The sequence below is a fragment of the Apostichopus japonicus genome, chromosome 20 (genome assembly GCF_037975245.1).
Source record: "Apostichopus japonicus isolate 1M-3 chromosome 20, ASM3797524v1, whole genome shotgun sequence".
Classification (NCBI taxonomy): domain Eukaryota; kingdom Metazoa; phylum Echinodermata; class Holothuroidea; order Aspidochirotida; family Stichopodidae; genus Apostichopus; species Apostichopus japonicus.
In genome coordinates this window covers 32671245-32692182 of record NC_092580.1, presented here as the reverse complement: position 1 = coordinate 32692182, position 20938 = coordinate 32671245, and the positions used below count along the sequence as shown (strand labels likewise).

General features: G+C 39.2%; 1 protein-coding gene across 6 annotated transcripts in view; it reads right to left on the bottom strand.

Moving 5' to 3' along the window:
* Nucleotides 1-18401, bottom strand: part of LOC139961887 (uncharacterized) — a 102718-nt gene extending 84317 nt beyond the window's left edge. For 2 of the 6 annotated variants that reach the window (XM_071961517.1, XM_071961519.1), the window contains exons 1-8: nucleotides 18225-18400; nucleotides 16391-16467; nucleotides 12158-12433; nucleotides 11243-11410; nucleotides 10334-10501; nucleotides 9204-9404; nucleotides 7822-7878; nucleotides 7589-7627 (exon numbers count right to left, since the gene is read on the bottom strand). In XM_071961517.1, coding sequence (XP_071817618.1) covers nucleotides 7589-7627; nucleotides 7822-7878; nucleotides 9204-9404; nucleotides 10334-10501; nucleotides 11243-11410; nucleotides 12158-12433; nucleotides 16391-16460 — 979 coding nt within the window. In that variant the 5' untranslated portion in view covers nucleotides 16461-16467; nucleotides 18225-18400. Of the gene's footprint in view, nucleotides 1-3558; nucleotides 4905-5480; nucleotides 5510-7134; nucleotides 7165-7588; nucleotides 7628-7821; nucleotides 7879-9203; nucleotides 9405-10333; nucleotides 10502-11242; nucleotides 11411-12157; nucleotides 12434-16390; nucleotides 16468-18224 lie in introns of those variants that run through there. The other 4 variants (XM_071961522.1, XM_071961518.1, XM_071961521.1 and 1 more) reach the window with 4 other exon arrangements.
* Nucleotides 18402-20938: the final 2537 nt, after the last annotated feature.

Genomic DNA, 20938 nt, shown 5'->3' with positions numbered 1-20938 from the left:
GAACCCAATAAACCTCGCCCATAATATGAATATTTAAACACTACGAACGTCATTGACAGATACGTAATATAACACCACGCTTGATTTGTGTACAGTCTATATGGCAGTTGTACCAGGGAGTTGCATAACAACTCCCTGGTACAACCAACGCGAAGTCGTGAAACTATTTTTAGCAACGGCTCATAACTAAACCTGCATCTCTGATTGGTTGAATTCAAACTAGTGGGTTTGGCGGAATTGTATGCGATTAATTTTAACTGTGAAATTTGTCGAGGACACTCTTCTCATTTATCGACATAAATCGTTAATTACTCGCTAATTAACGCTCTTGGCAGGGTGAAACTTGGATGGTATCTTAGATTGCTGTTTTATGATTGATACATGTAAAAAAATCGATGCACATATTAAAAAAGTGGAAAAAAGCGACCCAACGCAAAATGCTGCTTTAAATTAAGATGGATCGGGTGATAAAAACGACTGTCAGCCACCTGGTAGCCATTACATTACTGAAATAAATGATCGCTTATCGCTTGTACTTATGACCAAGATTGCAATGAACTGAAAACACCATGAATAGGCATAAAACTACAAATTATGACATTTCCAGGGCAAGTGCAAGTTTGTATTATGCAAATGCAGTTGCTGCCAATTAAAATGATATGCAAATGCAGAGTATGCAAATGCAAATAAGGCAGACACAGACAACGTAATATGCACAGCCTGACACACACACACACACACATACATCACACAGACAAAGATACTGCATGGATTGGAGCTTTCGATATAAATGAGACAGATTTTTCCCAGAATGTGTTTGTTCAATAGCGAAAGAAATATTTCATATTAACATCAGGATATAAAGTTGTGTTAACTTCAAGTTGTTTCAATACCTTATCCCGGATTGATTAAGTGTATAGAAGCTACATTGTTACTAGCTAAAACCCTGCCTTACTCAAGGAAGTGTATTATAATATAGTGGTCTGGTATGTCATTATAACAAATGTATTTCAAAAGCTTTATCCTCCATTTTATTTATCTTCTTGCTGATTTATCCTGGAAGTATGATATAGATGGAATGTTTGCTTAACCATCCCATGTTTTCTGTATTTCAAATTTCATCCAAATGCTCCCCCCTTTTTTTGTAGACAAATTGTTTTCCCTGTGTGGATAAATAATTTAAAAGTTATAAAGAAAAACAAAGACGATTTTTAGCTCAATTTCCTAAAACAAACATCATTCACTCTGCCAGTCAAATGCGTTCACAAAATATCATCATTGAAAAATTCACATTTAATTCATTGTTCAAAATCCATCTTTCAATATCTTAAATTATTCTTTTCCGACCAGTTTCCTGTCCATGCTGCTCATGTTTAACTCCAATAGTTACTTTCTTGTACAAACATGTTTAAACCTGTCTAGAAAAGATTACAGCTTGTTTAATATATGTTTAAGGTATCTTACAAAACTCGTTCAAGGGTTTCCTGGAGGTTGCTTCGTATCAGGAACCTAAATATTGGACAAATTCCAAATTTCCGCAGCAACCTTTTCTTGTATAAAGAAGGCCTACTTTCATTTTCATATAAAGCCTGTGTCGTCTAAGTTTAAAGTACACTGCATCCGTACTCGATCCGAATGGTTAATTCTTATATGATAACGCGTACCAAAATTTGCCTTTCTATGATTTAACTCAACACTTTGTATACTATCAATTTTAAAATGACCTTTGACCGCACTTACTTACGTACGTCAATCCATGATACAGGTTATATATATATATAGCTGAATGTTAAGTGAAATATTCTCAGTATTCATAAAACACTGATTTTGGAACAATTTTGATCATATGCCATTTGATAAAATCAGGCCAGTAACCAGGTAGGGGCAAGTGGGGCCCATCTACCTTTGAGACGACTTGCACCCCCTACCCCCCCCCCACACACACATTTGTGCCACCATCCTTCTTGTTAGCCCCACCCCAATCACTATGTTCAATCCTTCTGATCTTTAGCTCAGCTGAAAGCTTTCAGGTGAGGTATATAGCTATCGTGTGATTTTGCCTAAATTCTGTCACTTTTTGCCACCGTGTTTGAATGACGACCATTTCGTCATTTTATTTTTTTTTCGATTTGGCTGAAATTTCGTGAGAAGTTTGTGTGAGTTAAGTTTTATACATGCAATCATATATCAAAAGTAATAGAGGCCACGAGGGGTCATTTTCTGAAAACTTTAAAAAATGCTATTCCTTTTCAAATTTGCTGAAATGTTGTGGATATGACATTCCAATGATGGTGAACCAATTTAACCTTGTTCAGGGCAAAAAGTGTCGTCATGTGAGGACCCAAAACATTGCCTTCTGTATAAAGATTTCAGTTATGTTGTACTCTTGGACAGCTCATAAGTTGACCACCCCCGTGTTGACACTAATCGACGGCCCCACAAACAGAACTCTTCCATACTTGAGAGTATCAAGCATGATGTGGTTGGACCATGATTACACTTCGGACATCACCATTTAACAATAACGGTTGATTGATGTAGTTTCTATAGACTTTCCAACTAATCTATAAATATCCCAGGTTCTCCATGAGCGCTAGTGCACAGTAATGAAAGAGCAGGTTGGTACGGAAGCGTAGAAGGAACATGTAAATTGACGTTTTGATGAGATGCATCAAACATGATATCCACAGTTTAGCAGATGTACAAAAGGAATATTTTATTACGTTTTTCGTTTCTCTTATTGCAAGAGTGAAAACTACGAAGTGCATATACTGTTGGTTCTTTGTGTTTGCAATGCATGGGTATAGCTTATCCCTAGTAATAAGTACAACGATCTATTGCATCAAATGAGTTCGTGACAGTATAGATCCAATGACAATCCAAACTTATGAACTCCGATAGCGTGTGTGAGTATGTATATGCAAAGCCTTATATATTCGGCTCTGGACATATGGGTTGGTATGCGTGTGATGTGCACTGCCTTCTTATAACACCCATATCTCTAAAACTGTAGCTGCTTGGCAATATATATATACTTGGCATATTGGTTGCCCATATTAGATAGGGACCTTGTTGTTTTTATTGGAGGTTAAGAGTCATTTGAAGTTATCAGGATAAAGAGGGGAAACCTTGTACCTACCTTATCTCTTGAACGGAAACATGCATGTTACCCTTTCTTTGTTGGACAAACCCATTGATATTAGTAAGGCTGAAGTCATTTGACGTCAACTAGCTCAAATGTGAAAACATCGTGACCACCATAGCTAAGGAAATGTAATGTTGACAAGTCTCCTACCTCCATGAGAAGGTATCATATTTATAATAAATGTATTGATTTTGTGAAGGTCAAAATTCATGAAAAAGATCAACAGTATCTGCTGGACTCATATAAACAAAGCTTTGTCATGATATCTTACAAGGATAACATTGGCTTATCCTCTGTTCCGATGAAGTCATCCATCAGACCGCGATACAGTTTTACATTTTGGTTTAAATATATATTGCAAACTCAAGGCAGCTCTGTATTTCAAGTATTCAAGAACACAACTTAAACGTTAATTACAGCCTTTTGATTCTTCAAATATATTTCAAACTTTTATCATTGTTCATTTCAATAAAAGCAACTTACATTTATCTTTTTTTCAGAACAAATGTTTACAACTTTCTAACATTGTATCCAACTATGTGTTTGTTAACAAGGAGCATATAAGGCAAGGGAAAAGGGAGATGCATGGGAGGAAAGGACATGACACCGTCCAAAATATTACTAATCAAAACAAATTTCTCAAAAAGAAGCTTAGCTGAGCTTCTTCAGCGTTACTGGTCTTGTTTATAGGTGATTTCATCGTCTTCAAATGCAAAAAAAATGACAACGTCACTTCAGTAGGTTCATTTAGGGACTTCCATTGACATTTCAGGTAGATGTTATGTATACTGTTATTGCTGTATAGTACATGCCTGTATAACGACGTTTTTCCTTGTGCATGGAGGCAGTTCGGGGCATTAATCATCATATATCACTCGTATATGTTTCATTTATATTATTGATCAAAATCAGTTTGACGTAATAAGAGTCAGAACAAACAGAAAAATTGCCATGACCGTAGTGAATAAATGCACGTGTTGTCTCTGATAATTTCAGATACATACCTGTGTTAATTCCTTACCATGATAAACTTTGTTTACACTATTGAGTTATTTGCTGCAGAGTTGTACAATAGCGTATGGACTTTTCCCGATTATTATTATTATTATTACTAGTCCAAAGTATAAACGCATACCTTAGTCAATATTTGACGTATATATGCTAATATATGTTCCGCTAAACAGCTAACGTATTATTAAAAGTGCATGTGATTGTCTTCGATCTAATGAGCGGGTAATTAATGACGAGTAATTAAGACGAGTAATTAATGTCGGGAGCAGGCCTGTCGAGAGGTGATGAGTGAAGGACCAACAGCCTCGTGGTCAGTTAATTACTCCCCCCCCGCCCGGGTGGCGGGGGGTATATGGTAGAGAATAATGTATACTCACTTTCTCAAAACCATGGCCATTTGTTGAAATGATGTGATTATGTGTCTATAGAAGAGAAACATACCCTAGGAAAATGTAGTATTCTAAACTAATCTAACTTAATTTAATATATATGTAGTGCAGAGCATCGTTCTTTGACGTTTCGTTAAGTTTTATTTTGCTCTATTTCTGTATATTAAACAGTTGGCATTGGTAATCAAATACAAAGTCAAGTTACTACTAAATGAAAAGGAACCCTGGCATATAGAGAAACTAAAAACCCCACTACTTGATATAAAGCATACATATGAATATATGTATACTTATAATGTATAACCTTTAAATGTTGTAATGAATTATGTAATGGGCCTTCTCCGGTTCGTCTGTCGATTCTGTGGAAATAAAAAGAAAGTATTTTCTTTCAAGGCTAGACAGAAGTTCATATTTTCAATTGTTGCTTATGTCATTAAAATTGACGTGTAGCTGAAAGTCTATATATAGATACTACCTTAAGTTTAGTCTCATTGAAAATTATGGACATGTTAGTTTTATCTGGCACCGTAACCATGGAAATGTCTTCCTTTTTCCAGTGGGTTGATTGTAGGCGCACACACATACAGAATCACACACACTAACACACATAAGCACACGTATATCTCTTAAACGCGTATTCAGGTCTGCCGATTTTCATTCAGATATCAGAGTAAGTTAATTTCACTTTAATAGTTCTAACAGTCAGTTTTCTGTAAGACTACACTAATGTACTAAGAACATAGCAGAATGTAATTACCTATAGGCCTATATAACATGTATATTCAGTACCTTTGCTCGTGAAAAGAAATTGTAAATTCAAATGATTCTTTCAAATTAACTCACAGTTATGGTGTGTGCAGCAACATCAGGTCTCGAGATCACGTGCCCAACGACTTTTCCTTATATATATATGCTATCATTACTATTAAATTTACCTTTTCACGATTTCACTGATGAAAGTCTCCTTCAAAGAAAGAAAAAGAAATACAGTCGATAAAATTGATAAATACCAACCGGTTAAAGCCTGTAAACGCAATGTACCAGATAGTTCCATGCATTGGAAAGCGTATAATGGAGACAGTATAGGGACGTGCTGAAGAAGGGGAGGGGGGGGGGGGTCTCAGTAGATCTTGAAAGTGTAAACATGGCATTTCCATGGTATATCCAGAGAGGTGCTATTTATATCACTGGTCTATCCGATCAGGTGTGAGAGATAGAGTTGGAGAAGTCATGCCCCTTTGTGCTACCTGTTACCTTGGAATTGTTTTCACTCATTGATAAAATAGCAATATAATAGGATGAGTGCGAAGTCTATGTAAGGTCTCTCTGGGTCAGCTACAGCCTTGGTTTTTTGCGTATCCCGTATATTTATACAGATTTATAAGCCGTCATAATCTTTTTCATAAATTTTGAAGATGGTACCAAGCACGAACTCAGTGTCGTAAAATAAGTGACTTGACGAAATTTCAGAAAAAACGGGGAAGGAAAAATGAAACAAAGTAGCATCGGTTTTACCACTAAGTTTATATGCTTTCTAGTCACTTCGCCCAACAACCATTTCGCCCAACTGCCATTTCGCCCAACCAGCCTGGTCATTTCGCCCAACCAGCCTGGTCATTTCGCCCAACCAGCCTGGTCATTTCGCCCAACCTTATTTTTTCTAATATTCAGTCAGAATAATATTACTTTTTCTATTCCACTAGTTCAATTTGATTTATTTTGGATTAGGTTACTTCGTAATAGGTAAATGAAAAAAGTGAGGTCCGCTCGATATCGATCAAAGTCTGAGCAGTTATTTCGGGTATAATGGGAGGATTACACTACTTTAGGCGTTTACGCATACAATGGAAGTTATATTATTATACAAACACAGGGGAATCGGTCTTCATAAAAACCTTTCAAACCTTACCCCTTAAACACTGATCCATCCTACTGACTAACAATTCCCGAACGTTTCCTTATTAAATTGAAAAAAATATATATATATAAAACCCGTCCGTAATATTGAAGTACTATAATTAATCAATGTAACCACCTTATCAATGTAACCACATATGTAATCAATTTAACCACGACTTCAAGTTTCCTTATAATACTCGGTTCGTAACCCGTAACGTTAATAATTCCCGAACGTTTACTATCGAACCTACCCGCACTAACTCCTAAAACACTGATCTATCCTCAAGATTCCTTAATATTCTGTTCGTATCCTGTAACTTTAACAATTCCCGAACGTTTCCTTTTGAAGTATCATATTTAATCAAGGTTGGGCGAAATGACCAGGCTGGTTGGGCGAAATGACCAGGCTGGTTGGGCGAAATGACCAGGCTGGTTGGGCGAAATGACCAGGCTGGTTGGGCGAAATGGTAAGGTTGGGCGAAATGGCAGTTGGGCGAAATGGTTGTTGGGCGAAGTGTCCTGCTTCCAAATGGAAGCCTTCTGTCCGCCATAGCGTTAACAGTATTGCGCATGCGTAAACAGTTTAACTATATCACTGTTACTAATTTCCCATCTAGCATCATTTTAGCATATACATTTTAATTACCATGACAACCTGATAACATACATTAACATTTCACTTTGACTTACCTATATTACCATCCGTATCCCTATCGTTACCTGCAGTAAAAAAAATATTTGGAAAAAACTTGAACATTTTTTGTTCAGAAGATGGGGAAGTTTCTCATTGGTCATTCTAAGTTCAAAATACTACTATGAATGAAAAACAGGCCTTAAAAAAGTGACGTCATTGCATAATATATACATTTATAAGTAAGGAAAGTAAAAAAAATAATGTTTTCACACAAGAATTGAGGCTTTAGAATATTTCATAACGTTTTATTAAAAAAAGAGTGAAAAAATAGTTTTGAAAAATAAAATGAAATCAAAAGCTTGAATATAGTTCATGTATGATACCTAGACCTATACGATGAAATCGCATAATGTTTATTCTACTTGATGGAGTGGACTTGAGTGAAAGACATATAGAGAGATAGAGAGAGGGTGGGGGAGGGGAGCAGAAGAGAGGAGGAGTGCCTCTTACCTGTAGGAGTGAAAACATCTTCTTCATCACTGCTTGAGACTAATTTTAAAGAGATAAGGAAAAGTTTATTCGTTAGAAAACATGGGATGAGGACTGAAGCGGGAAGAAGGGGGGTGTGCTTTGGTTTGGTGGTGGGCAGTGGCGGAGCGTCCATATAGTCAGGGGGACGAATGCCCCCCCTGACGGACTCAAATGTACTGCCTCTGACTACTGATCCTTAAAAAAAAACTCACATATCAAAGAGACATCTTCATAATTTGAAGTAAATGTAATCTCTGAGCTGCTGCGACCTTTAGGATTAAAAAAACACAAAATCACAATTTGCGATATTGGTCTGAAATATCTATATAAATCTTTATATCTGAGAATGAAAACTGCGTGACGATTTTTGCCTTTCACTGTTTGGGACACATGGGACACTTGATCAGTGGGTGATTAATGCGAATATTGTGTTGGAGTTTCAGCATCAATACAATAGAAAGCCGACCGTTTATACAATCCGACTAAACAACAACAAGACGGAAAAGACCCAGCTCATATTGAATGTAGTAGCTTAGCTGTCTGCCTGTGCCATGCCATTCTCATAACAAAGTAAATACGACCCTGGATGGTATATCGCAATGTATGTTAGCATAACGTTTTCACTTTAATATTATTATTATTGGAAATGAAACTTTTTTCCCCCTACTTAACACCCACACATGTCAAAGACAGAGGCTGCATTACCTACGAGGGTTTGAGAACAGTAGGGTGGTAGATGGGGTGAATGTATATATAGTATCCTAGCTAGGTTATTATCATCGCCAACGAACCTATTATCGTCGTAAGACCGACCACAATCGTCGTGACCCTCGCACAATGTAGTCTGCCAGTCGGGAAAACGATACATGTTGTTTTCTACGACTGAAGCAGACGCGAATCAATACTGGGTCAGTCTTGATTAGTGGTGATCGTAAGCGATAATGACCCTGTCCGACAATCTAAGACTCCCCACGTTGAGACAGGGAGGGGGGAGGTAAAGTGTCAATTCGCCAAGTGGAGGGATCTAAGGATAGTGTTATCCCCTTCATTTGAAAAATTTGAAATTTGGGTAAAATGAAGAGTGCATAGATGCAAAATTGTGTTATTTTTTGCAACTTTTTGAAACAATTTCCGAACGACTGTTAAGGTTGTACCGTATAAGCATGTGATATATTTATACACTAGAAATGTTGTAATATCATGTCTGCTAGTGAGGGGGAGGGGGTAGCCCCATTGATGTAAACCTGAGGGACTTAGCCCCCTCTTTTGAGATATTTGGGTAAATTAGTAGAGGGCGCTAAGATGCAATATGGTGCTATATTTTGCAACTTTTTGAAACAATTAACGACCGACTGTTAAGGTTGTACCGTATAAGCATGTTATATATTTATACACTAGAAATGTTGTAATATTCTCGCTGCCAGAGAGGGGGGAATGTAGTCCCACTGATGTAAACCTGAGGAATTGAGCCCCCAGAAATATACATGGCTGCGCCCCACCCGTCAGATCGCCGCGATCAGCAGGGCAGTGTGTTGTCGGCTTAACGATATATATATATATATATATATATATATATATTAGATATGATGTTTACCTTCACTTTTTCCGTCAATTTTCGTCACATATTCGTTACCGCTCGTCACACCTTGATCTTCATCGCTAGTCCTCATCTTGCTGCCGCTGCTATCACTCTTGGACTTACTATTGCTACCCGTGACGTCACTATCTTCATCCTTACTTTTACTATTTGTTCCCTTGCTGTTTCTCCCGCTGCTGTCGTCACCATTATCGCCATCTTGTTATTGAGAAACAGAAACAAGAAACAAATAGAAGATAAAGACAGACTATGGTATAGAGACTATGGTATAGAATGTAACAAACATGAAAAAATGACAATGAAACTTCTCCCCACCCCCCCCCCCTTTTACCTCCCCCTTTCACACACATATTTCAAAGACAGAGACTGCATTACGTACGAGGGGTTGAGAACAGTAGGGTGGTAGATGGGGTGAATGTAGTAGCCTTGCTAGGTTTTGATAATCGCAAAAGAACCTATCGTCGTACGACTAACCCCAGTCGTCGTGACCCTCGCAGAATGCAATCGTGACCCTGTCAGACCATCTGAGATTCTCCACGTTACGACGGTCGGGGATGGGGGGTGGGTGGGGAAGCTAAAGTGTCCAGCCCTCCAGGGGAAGGAACTAAAGATAGTGTTCCTCCTTCTTTTGAGAAATTTGGGTAAAATGGAGAGTGCTTAGATGCAAAATAGTGCTATATTTTGCCATTTCTGGAAACAAATTTAGAATGATAAGGTTTTACCGTAAAAGCATGTTATATTTTTCAGCACTAAAACTGTGGGAGCGAAATTGTCCAGTTGTCCAGGGGAAGGAACTAAAGATAGTGTTCCCCCCTTCTATTGAGATATGTGTGTAAAATGGAGGGTGCTTAGATGCTAAATGGTGCTATATTTTGCCATTTCTTGACACAATTTTCGACTGATTAGGTTGTACCGTATAAGCATATTATATATTTATGCACTAGAAATGTTTGTAATATCCTGTCTGCCAGTGACCGGAGGAGGAGGGCAGCCCAGCTGATGTAAACCTGGGAGATTTAACCCCAGAAATATACGTGGTTGCACCGTAGTAGGGCAGTGTGTTGTCGGCTTAATGATATATATGACTTTTTACAGATTCTACGGTATGTATAAAAAAAGATGTTTACCTTCACTTTCTCCGTCAATGCTATCTTCATCGTTAGTCCTCATCTTGCTGCCGCTGCTATCACTCTTGGACTTACTATTGCTACCCGTGACGTCACTATCTTCATCCTTACTTTTACTATTTGTTCCCTTGCTGTTTGTCCCACTGCTGTCGTCACCACTATCGCCATCTTGTTATTGAGTAACAGAAACAAGAAACTAAAAGAAGCTAAAGACAGACTATGGTGTAGAATGTAACAAAAATGAAAAAAATGACAATGAAACTTCTCCCCTCCCCCTTTACTCCCCCCCCCCCCATTTTAAACATCACACACATTTTAATGACAGAGACTGCATTACGTACGAGAGGTTGAGAACAGTAGGTGGTAGATGGGGTGGATGTAGTAGCCTAGCTAGGTTTCGATAATCGCCAAAGAACCTATCGTCGTACGACTGACCCCAATTGTCTTGACCATCGCACACTGCAATCGTGACCCTGTCAGACCATCTAAGACTCTCCACGATACGACGGCCGGGTGGGTGGGGGGGGGGAGCTAAAGTGTCCAGTCCTCCAGGGGGAAGGAACTAAATCGAGTGTTACCCTTTCTTCTGAAAAATTTGGGGAAAATGGAGAGTGCTTGGAGAATGCAAAATGGAGAATGCAAAATGGTGCTATATTTTGCCATTTCTTGAAACAATTTTCGACAATTTTCGACTAATTAGGTTGTACCGTATAAGCATGTTAAAGAAATGTTTGTAATATCCTGTCTGCCAGTGACCGGAGGGGGAGAGCAGCACCGCTTATGTAAACCTTGGGGATTTAACACCCAGAAATAAACGTGGTTGCACCCTAGTAGGGCAGTGTGTTGTCGGCTTAATGATATATATGACTTTCTACAGATTCTACGAAATGTATTAAAGAAGATGTTTACCTTCACTTTCTCCGTCAATGCTATCCTCATCGTTAGTCCTCATCTTGCTGTTGCTGCCATCACTCTTGGACTTACTATTGCTACCCGTGACGTCACTATCTTCATCCGTACTTGTACTACTTGTTCCCTTGCTGTTTGTTCCACTGCTGTCGTCACCATTATCGCCATCTTGTTATTGAGTAACAGAAACAAGAAACTAAAAGAAGCTAAAGACAGACTATGGTGTAGAATGTAACAAAAATGCAAAAATGCCCCCTTTAACCCCCCTCCCCCTCTCTCTCTCTCTTTAAACACCACACATATTTCAAAGACAGAGACTGTATTACGTACGAGGGGTTGAGAACAGGAGAGTGGTAGATGGGGTGAGCGTATAGGGAGAGGATCTGACATTGTTTGAAAATATCAAAACCTTTAGTTATTGTTTTGTGCTCTAACATTGTAGTTTCAGAGAGGGGTTTCGTGTACTTTCCTCCTTTTTTGCAGTTCATATCCCACCATGAATTAACCGCCGTCTCGAATTTCTATCGTGGAAAGTAATATGATATAACTAACTAACCATCTATTAGCTATAGGTTTACATGATGTATTTTGTACACGTGGTTGTATGCATCAAACTGTTGGATAAGTTGTATCGTATTTCGCTGTACCAGATTTAGGTTTAATGCTTCAGTGAAGACAAAAAAAGTTGTAATAAATGAGTTCAAGATAGCATGAATATCTCTTCTGTTGCCCATGAGTATAGAAGGACTAGGAGCGAGAACTCACATAATCATGTATCAGAGACTCGATCTAACGATCCAATTTATCTTGGAGTCGAGTTGAATCACTGACTCGGAGTCGATTCTTCTCATGCTTGACAACTATTAAATGGCCATTTTGAGTAACGGGGTATACTTTTTTTTGTCGAACGCTTACCGTCGGGAACTTCTATCCAAAGGCACCGTTTCTGTTGGAGTTCGTCTCCCGATTGTTCCAAGAGGTCACATGACCTTATCTGCAAATGACACAAGTTCATGTATCTTTTCATGTTACTAGCGCAGACTACGTTTCGTTTGAAAAGTTGCCCTGATTCGACGCATCTTCGACGAATGGAAGAACATCTGTCAGTGACGTCATTGAGTGATGTTCTCTGATTGGTGTCTTCTAGAAATCTTTCAAAATCTTTCTTTAGTGATTCAGAATCTTCCGCTGCTTTAAGCAAAGAAAGACAAGAGAATGTACAGTATAATTAGAATAAAGCTAGGATAAGGCACGTAGCCAAGGGGGGGCGAAGGGGGAAGCCCCCCCTTGAGCATATTTTTTATATTGTTTTTAATGTTTTTATGATATCGCTAGTATTTTCAAAAAAGAAAATGCTAAGATGCAACTTACAAGGCCTGGGAAGTGCCATTTCCAGCGATGTGGGGGGCATTTTCAGCCAAAATTTTCTTGTACGCTTCGCGCCAATCATGGTGACGCTACGCTTAGATAGTTTGCAATGCCGAGTCTACAGTTTCGCCCCTCCCTTGGCAAATTCCTGGCTACGCGCCTGTGCACTAGGGATCGGTTAAGCATAGTAACAATGATCGTACATGTCTATATAAAACAACGTATACGAGATAAAGACAAGAGAACGTGCAGTATAGTCAGGATAAAGGTTGAAATACATACGAACTGATCTATTGCACTAGGGATCGGTTAAGCATAGTAACAATAATCGTATATGTCTATATGAAACAACGTATAAGAGATAAAGGTTAAAGACAAGAGAACGTGCAGTATAGTCAGGATAAAGGTTGAAACACATACGAACTGATCTATTGCACTAGGGATCGGTTAAGCATAGTAACAATAATCGTATATGTCTATATGAAACAACGTATAAGAGATAAAGACAAGAGAACGTGCAGTATAGTCAGGATAAAGGTTAAAAGACATACGAGCTGATCTATTGTACTAGGGGTCTTCAAGCATATACCAATAATCGCACAGGTCTATATTAAACAACGTATTACAGGCGCGTATCCAGGGGGGGCGTTGGGGGCGCCCCCCCCCCCCGGTAAGAAAAAGAGGAGAGAAAATAAGAAAAAAGAGGGGGAAAAGAGGAGGAGGAGGGGAAGGAAGGGAAAAGAAAGAGAAGAAAGAGAGAAAAGGGAGAAAAGGAGGGAGTAAAAGAAAAAAAACGCCAAGGGAAGAGAAGGGGAACAGTGACATAATTACAGCGCTGAGTCCTATTATATACACAGGATAGCCAGTGGCGGATCGAGGATTTCGGAAGGGCGTGCGCCTCACCCTACCCCTTACACCGACAAATCCATTTTTGACGTTTCCATTTTACCTCTCTCACTAATGTATCTATATATATATACTATATATGGTCTATCATAACGCTTGTGTGTGTATGGACACCTTAAACAATTGTGCTATGAAATCAACTGTGGCTGGTCTCGAACTCGACCGAGTCGTCGGGAAACATGACGGGAAGGGGAGGAACGCCCCCCCCCCCCGAGTATATATTTTTTATGATATCGCTAGTAATTTCAAAATAGAAATGCTTAGATGCAACTAACAAGGCATGGGAAGTGTCATTTCCAGCGATCTGGGAGGCATTTTCGGCCAAAATGTTCTTGTACGCTTCGCGCCAACCCATGGTCCTGGGAATTGCCATTTCCAGCGATCTGGGAGGCAGTTTCGGCCAAAATTTTCTTGTACGCTTCGCGCCAACTCGTGGTGGCGCTACGCTTAGGTAGTTTGCCTACAGGCTTCGCCCCTCCCTTGGAAAATTATTCGAAACGCGCCTGTTCGAATTTGTAAAGCACAGCAGATATGACATCATATCAATGAGCATGTAAATGGCGGTTCCAGTCATAGGAACCCAATTTGATTTGGGGGCTGTAACGACTTGCCCGAAAAATATATCCTAAATTTTTCGCGCGCGTTCAACATGTTGGTCAATATCATATAAGCAAGCATCGGTTATTACATCGCATGACATCAAGTACCGTACGGTCAGTGGAAATTGCGCAGTATACCGCGGGATGCTATTGTAAACAACGAAATGTCTTATGTAGATGTAGTAAAAGCATGGAGGTCAAATAATGTCAAATTCTCTGTTTTACCATCTGTTTTTACCTCCATGCTTTTACATTAGTAATGGTCTGTTTTTACCTCCATGGTAATGGCGAATTAGTCGGCCATGCTTAGAACCTTTATTTTAATTGTCAAGGAGATTCATTTCCTTTAGCTACATCATTTCAACTTATTTTTCTTTCAGTAGGAGCCCCCCCCCCCCGCCTCCTACGCCTATGTGTGTAGTGTTCGGTTTCGGAAATATCTGGTATTTTTTCATTTCCTTCAACCAAGTTTATAATAGCTGTTATAAGAGGGTTTAATATTTGTACACCAATAAATTATTTTCGAAAATTTCCTGACCAGCATTCTTAATCATACTTCCCACTACTGGTGTAATTTTGACCGGTCTGTTTGGGGTTGAAGGAGGTTTTTCTATATTGGTTGTCCAAAGATGACATTTTTTGCAACATTATGCGTATGTTTTGAAGTGAATTTATAATTCGGAACAAATAATGGGCTGAAAACCTTGAAAAGTGGGGCTGTCGGGTATTGTGGGCCGCGACGTAGAATCACCTACAAAAGCAATGATTCACAGGACATGCGATGAGGTCGAACATGATGTGTGACTGGTGAAAATCTTCAAAAAGGTTATGGATTGGAAAAAAAACTATTGGGAAATACCTGGTTATCAGGCAAAAGTGTACATCTGGTTGGTCATTTTCAAGCCCGAGAATTGCCATTTCCGGTGATCTAGGGGGTATCAAAACCAGAAATTTTCTTGTACGCTGCGCGCCAACCGATGGTGGCGCTCCGCTTAGATAGTAATTCGCGCCCCCCCCCCCCCGGGTTAGAAAATCCTGGATACGCCCCTGACTATATAAGAATGTGTAAAAGTATGTTGGCCTGACGTTTCGATCCTGTGTAATATTGTGACGAGCCCGGCTCCTCCGATAGTAATACTATATCGGGACTCGCGATAGAAAGGTACTGGGGTTATCTTGATGCCGTATTTTATGCTTCTTCAGGAGACGTCTCGAACGGAAGATAGAAGAAAACAATGAGTTCTCACAAAAACAAGTTGACGAGATAGGATTTGATTATTGATTCGGTACTAATTTCTTCTCTGTCGATTCTCTAACAAACAAAATTACAATGATTTGACTCCGTCAATTACGCAATTAGAAGGAGTGATGAAATGGTGACGAAGCGACGAACTGACGACGGAGTGCAGAACATGCGGGACCATGCCGCCTTTTATACATTACAACACCGAAAATCCCACTGCGCACTATCAGAAGGCAGCCAATAACCTGACCATCCTGTATTAGCTAACGATATAAATATCAGTCTAGAAAGCACTGATCTGCCCTGATTGGTTGGGAGTTTGGAAGTCCACCCCTTTCTATGGAAACTTCCATACCACGTGAGAAGCACTTTCTCGAATGTTCTACAGACACAATGGAATCTATTTTGGGAAAAGGCCCTGTAACAAGATTCAATAAGATTGTTAAAACTTCTCGTGGGAAAACTGAATCCATGACCTATAGATAAATATATAAGGGGCCTGTAAGGTGTCTCGATGGTGTTTTTCGGTAACATCAAAGAGACAGTATTACTATTTCATAACACCTGGCAGGATCTACTTCAAAGGTTAAATGACAAGTAACAGTAACAGAAGGGACAAAAACACGTACAATATAACGTAACGTATATAAGAGATAACAGACAAGAGAACGTGCAGTGTAGTTAGGATAAAGGTTAAAAGACATACGAGCTGATATATTGCACTAGGGATCGGTCAAGCATAGTAACAATGATCGTACATGTCTATAACCAACGTATAAGAGATACAGGTTAAAGACAAACACATACGACTGAGTTCCTTAGTCTAGCAATCTTCTGTTTGCTGTGTGCTAGATTTTTGTAAAACTTCAGGTGACATTATGAGATTGTCCGTCGCCTTTAGTTCTATAGACATGCCAGCTGTTCCATTACGCCTTTACATGACATAATACCTTCATATCCAACAATTTTTAAGTTTCATTTGCCAAAGTTCTTCAGATAATAGAGTGAAATTCTGTCAGTAACTGTACCTACCCCTTCTCTTCCTCTGTTGGGGCAGTGCGCTTGCGCACAGGCACAGCATCATGACCAGAAAGAACTTCATCCTGTGTCTGCATGGAAGAATGGAAACTACTGACTGACTCTGAATTTAAAATCACGAGACAAGTTTTATTAATTAATATAACAACTCTCCCCTCCTAAGCCCCACCTCAAAGAAAAGAAGAAGATAAATGCACAAATTGTAAAATAATAGACTACCGGGATATTGATCTTGACGACGATGTATACTTATATATAGCGCTTTACATAAAATAATATTTCAAAACACTTTACGTGGGACTATATAGTAAAACAAGTACAAATATGAGATACCTACAGAGTAATAAAAGGAATAAAGTAAGTCAAAGCAAACAAAAGTTATTAAAGTGAATTATAAAAAGATGAGTTGTAAGTTGGGACTTCAAACAATCAAAAATGGGTAAAAGACAAAGTACCTTCGTAAGGGCGTTCCATGGACCGTAACTTCACTCAAGTAGATCGGCGCCTTGGGAATTCACATTTTTCTTTTTCTTTTCACTGAATATATATATATATATATATATATATATCTATAGAATGGTATTTTGTTGTGAATTTTACAATCGGAAGAGATTTTGACACCATTACTGTTGGTCTCTCGTAGCGAATTTAAAGCACGAAAATAAATGCCAGAGAGGAATTGAATTTCTCCGGAATATATACTCTAAGCCCTGGTGGGAGGTCTGGGCTGCGAGTCAGCTGAGACATTTCACTTTGCAGATATTTAATGTTCTCTGATAGAGGTTTTAATGAACTAAAGCACATTTCATATAGAGGAATTCAATTTCACTAGGATGTTTTTGAAACGCCCCAAAAGTCCCGGAAGCTACCTATCATTTGAGATATATGTTTATTGTCCTACCCCCTCCTTGCGGACCCCCATGCCAAGGGCGGCGGAACCGGGGGGCACAGGGGGCACGTGCCCCCCCCCCACTTTTCCTCAGGTTAAAAATGTGTCCTTTTTCTACATAAAAATTGAGGTGTCTCAAGTTAGCAAGAGGCCAGGGAACCAGAATGAACACTCGGGAAGGGCCGTTTCCGGCCATCTGAAGGGTTTGTAAAACCAAACATTTTCTCCGCGCCACCCGATGGTGGCGCTCCGCTCAGATAGTCGTGCATACAACTTTGCAAATCCTGGCTACGCCCTTGACTTTTTAATGAGTTTCTGTGGGTCAAACTCAAAGCTATTTCGAATGGAAAAAAATTTGTTAAGATATTAACAAGAAATAAACTCTAATTCGGAAGATTCCTACATTAGCAACTTACATGATTTCACCTCATTTTGTCTCAAAAGAAAACTTGTTCCTTGTTTCCCAATTTGCACATTGGATATTGCAGTGCTAGCATGCATATTTTCCTTCAGGGGGGGGGGGGGTGGGCGTTGATGGAGTGATGTGCATACGCAAATAAGATAATACAATAAGAGTTATAAAGGGTACTAAATATAAGGCTACATCAGTCCAATCGAATTTCTGCGAAGTGCCCTTTGATGTCGGTGCCCCCCCCCCCCAGATTAAAAGTGCTTCCGCCGCCCTTGGCCCCATGCCGATCGGCCAGACAATCCTGGTAAGCTAGAAATTTCGTGATGTATTTACGTTTTCCAATTTAAGAAAATTATTAAACTTAATATCCGTTGAAGCACAACAAAACTATGATATTAAGTTTGATCATTATTTTGGGTAATAAATATGTCTCGAACAAAATGTTTGTTTGTAAAAGACAAATGTAAATCACCGACTATGTTTTTTTAATTTTTTTTTCAAATATAAGAAGAAAATATGTGTCTTACCTTGTTAGTCAATCTTGGTTATACGCATGTGTTCTGTGTTAATGCAAGTATACAGATATAACTTTAAATATCTTAATGGTCTTACTTACTAACTTTTCTATAGCCAATATTACAATGTCAGTCTCGAATGAATACTATACCAGTATCTTCTGATTTCTTGTTAGAATTGTATCCTGTCGCGATCGTGAAATACAATATCAAGGACAAGGCAGGTTGCATACATCACTAAAACTAATACAGGAAGAAAGTTATTTGAGACATAAACTTTGTTAAACTTTCTTCATTGTGTGTACTCTGGAGATGTTTTTCAACAACTATTGTACACACTTTCAATTTTTTTTTCCATCAAAATATTACGTTGTTCCGCTCACAAATCCCGGGCAACGACATGCATAAAAATTGACCAAATTATGTGATTCGTTAATGTGAAAAGTTTTCATCACATTAGTTCCCCTTCTAGTTTTGGTTGGACTGCATGAACGCTCACTCCTGTAGGGTAAGGGTTGGGGGGGGGGGGAAGCCGCTCACGTGAAGGCCACAGGCGTGCTAAAGTGTTTGACAACTATAGTGTCATGATTCCGCCCTATTGTTTCACCTATTTATGATTACGATAATGGTTGGCGAAACTTGTCTTCAGATAATACTCAAGTATAGAACTGCATTTGTCTGCAAAACGCAGTATTATAGTGCATCTGGAGTGATTGCAGTATTAGGAACAACTTTTCGGTTGTTCATGCTGTTACTTTTTAGGCGAACAACACACCAGCGAGTATAGTCTTCAGGGGCGGATCCAGGATTTTGAGAAAGGGGGGGCCGACATCCCGATGGTAGCACTTTAGTGATCTGCGTCCTGGGGGAGGGGTCTAGGGGGAGGGGTTGTCCCTCTCCCCCTTGGAAATTTTTGGTTAATTGTGAGTGCTTAGATGCAAAATGGTGAAACATTTCGCCAAAAACTAGAAAAACCAGAAACGTTGCAGACACGCTTTTTTGTGCACATATTTTTTCTCGATAGACACATATTTAACAACGCTCAACAGTGCATGTACAATGGATACACTATTATTGCGTCGATTCGTTTTTTCTTTTGCGCGAAAATTATGACACCAGATTCACCCCAAGAAAAAACATAAAACAAGATATATTCAATGAGATAATTATGATATACTTTTTAATGAAAGGGGGGTGTAGGCGGTTTTACACTATCTAACGCAACGTAGTCGCCAAGAACCTGAAGTATTTTTAAGGGAGGGCCCGATAATAAGCGGAAACGGATCACCGACCGAAAAAATATCGGAATTTGTGGACTATTTCTTGCTTCCTATTGTATTAAAACAAAGCACCTATGTGAAAGACACAAATCACATTCTGAAAATTGTGGAAGCCACCCCGTTACCAAAAGCAGTAGTACTTGCTACACTCGATGTCGTCGCCATGTATACCAATACTCCCCAAGAGGAGGCATTAGATATATGTCAAGAAGTCTATGAAAAGGCGGAAAAAAGCGAATATGGAATAAATAAAATATCTTCCATATCCATGCATGCGCAAACTAATTGAACTTATTTTTAACAAGAAACTGTTTCGAGTTCAATAACCAATTCTATCTACAAAAGATCGGTTGCGCCATGGGTAGCCAAGCCTCTCCGGAAATCTGTGATTTCGTCATGCATAGACTGGAAAACCAGATTTTACCGACAGATAATAAAATCTTAAAATGGCTCCGCTATAGAGATGAAATTCTATTGCTTTACGACGGTTCACATCAGGAACTTGAACAACTAGTAAACAGGTTGAATGAAATTCACCGCTTCTTAAAGTTTACGGTAGAAATATTACACACCGAGGTAACATACCTAGATTTGAAAATCTTCAAAGGTCCAAGGTTTGAAACCAATGGGTTATTAGACACCAAAGTCTACACCAAACCCACGGAAACCTTCCAATACCTCGACAGAAACTCTGCACACCCACTTGCCACTTTTAAAGGCTTCATTAAAGGGGAAGTCTTACGATACGCACGTCTATGTAACAATGAGACTGATTTCTTACAGAAAAAGAATGCGTTCACAGAGAAACTGTTACTCCGTAACTATAAGAAAGAGGAAATTGCCTCAGCCACGAAAGGCATAAAATTCGAAAACCGTGGGCAATACCTCACTATACCAAACCTAAACCAAAGGAACCACCAATGGTGTTCAAGCTTACCTATACACCCCATATCAAAACCACGCATTTGAAAAATGTACTTTTGAAACATTGGCACTTAATCTCGCAACACGCGGACAGGGGCGTAGCGAAGTTTTTTTTGTTTGGGGGGGGGGTGTGGAGGATTTGATTTGCCGACGGATCTGGAAGTGGTGACTGAAATGGGGGAGGGGTCTAAGGGGAGGGGGTGTCCCCCTCCCCTTTGGAAAATTTTTAGTTTTGAAACGTCCTTAGATGCAATCTGGTGCATATTTTAAGTCAAATTTGGCACCGTAGAATTTCCATTTCGATATTATTTTTATGGCAGTCGGCAGAAGAAGAATTAATTGGGACCAATTATCGAACTGTGTTTTCTCTTTCACCGATCGTTGAAATAGTGAAACTTCGTGATGAAAATGTTCAGAAAACTTTCCGGTAATGAGAAATAACAACATTCATTGATATACAAGCGAGAAACGTTAAAAATTGTGTACAATTCGTGAGCCGTGTCCTTAAGTTTTCCACGGAGA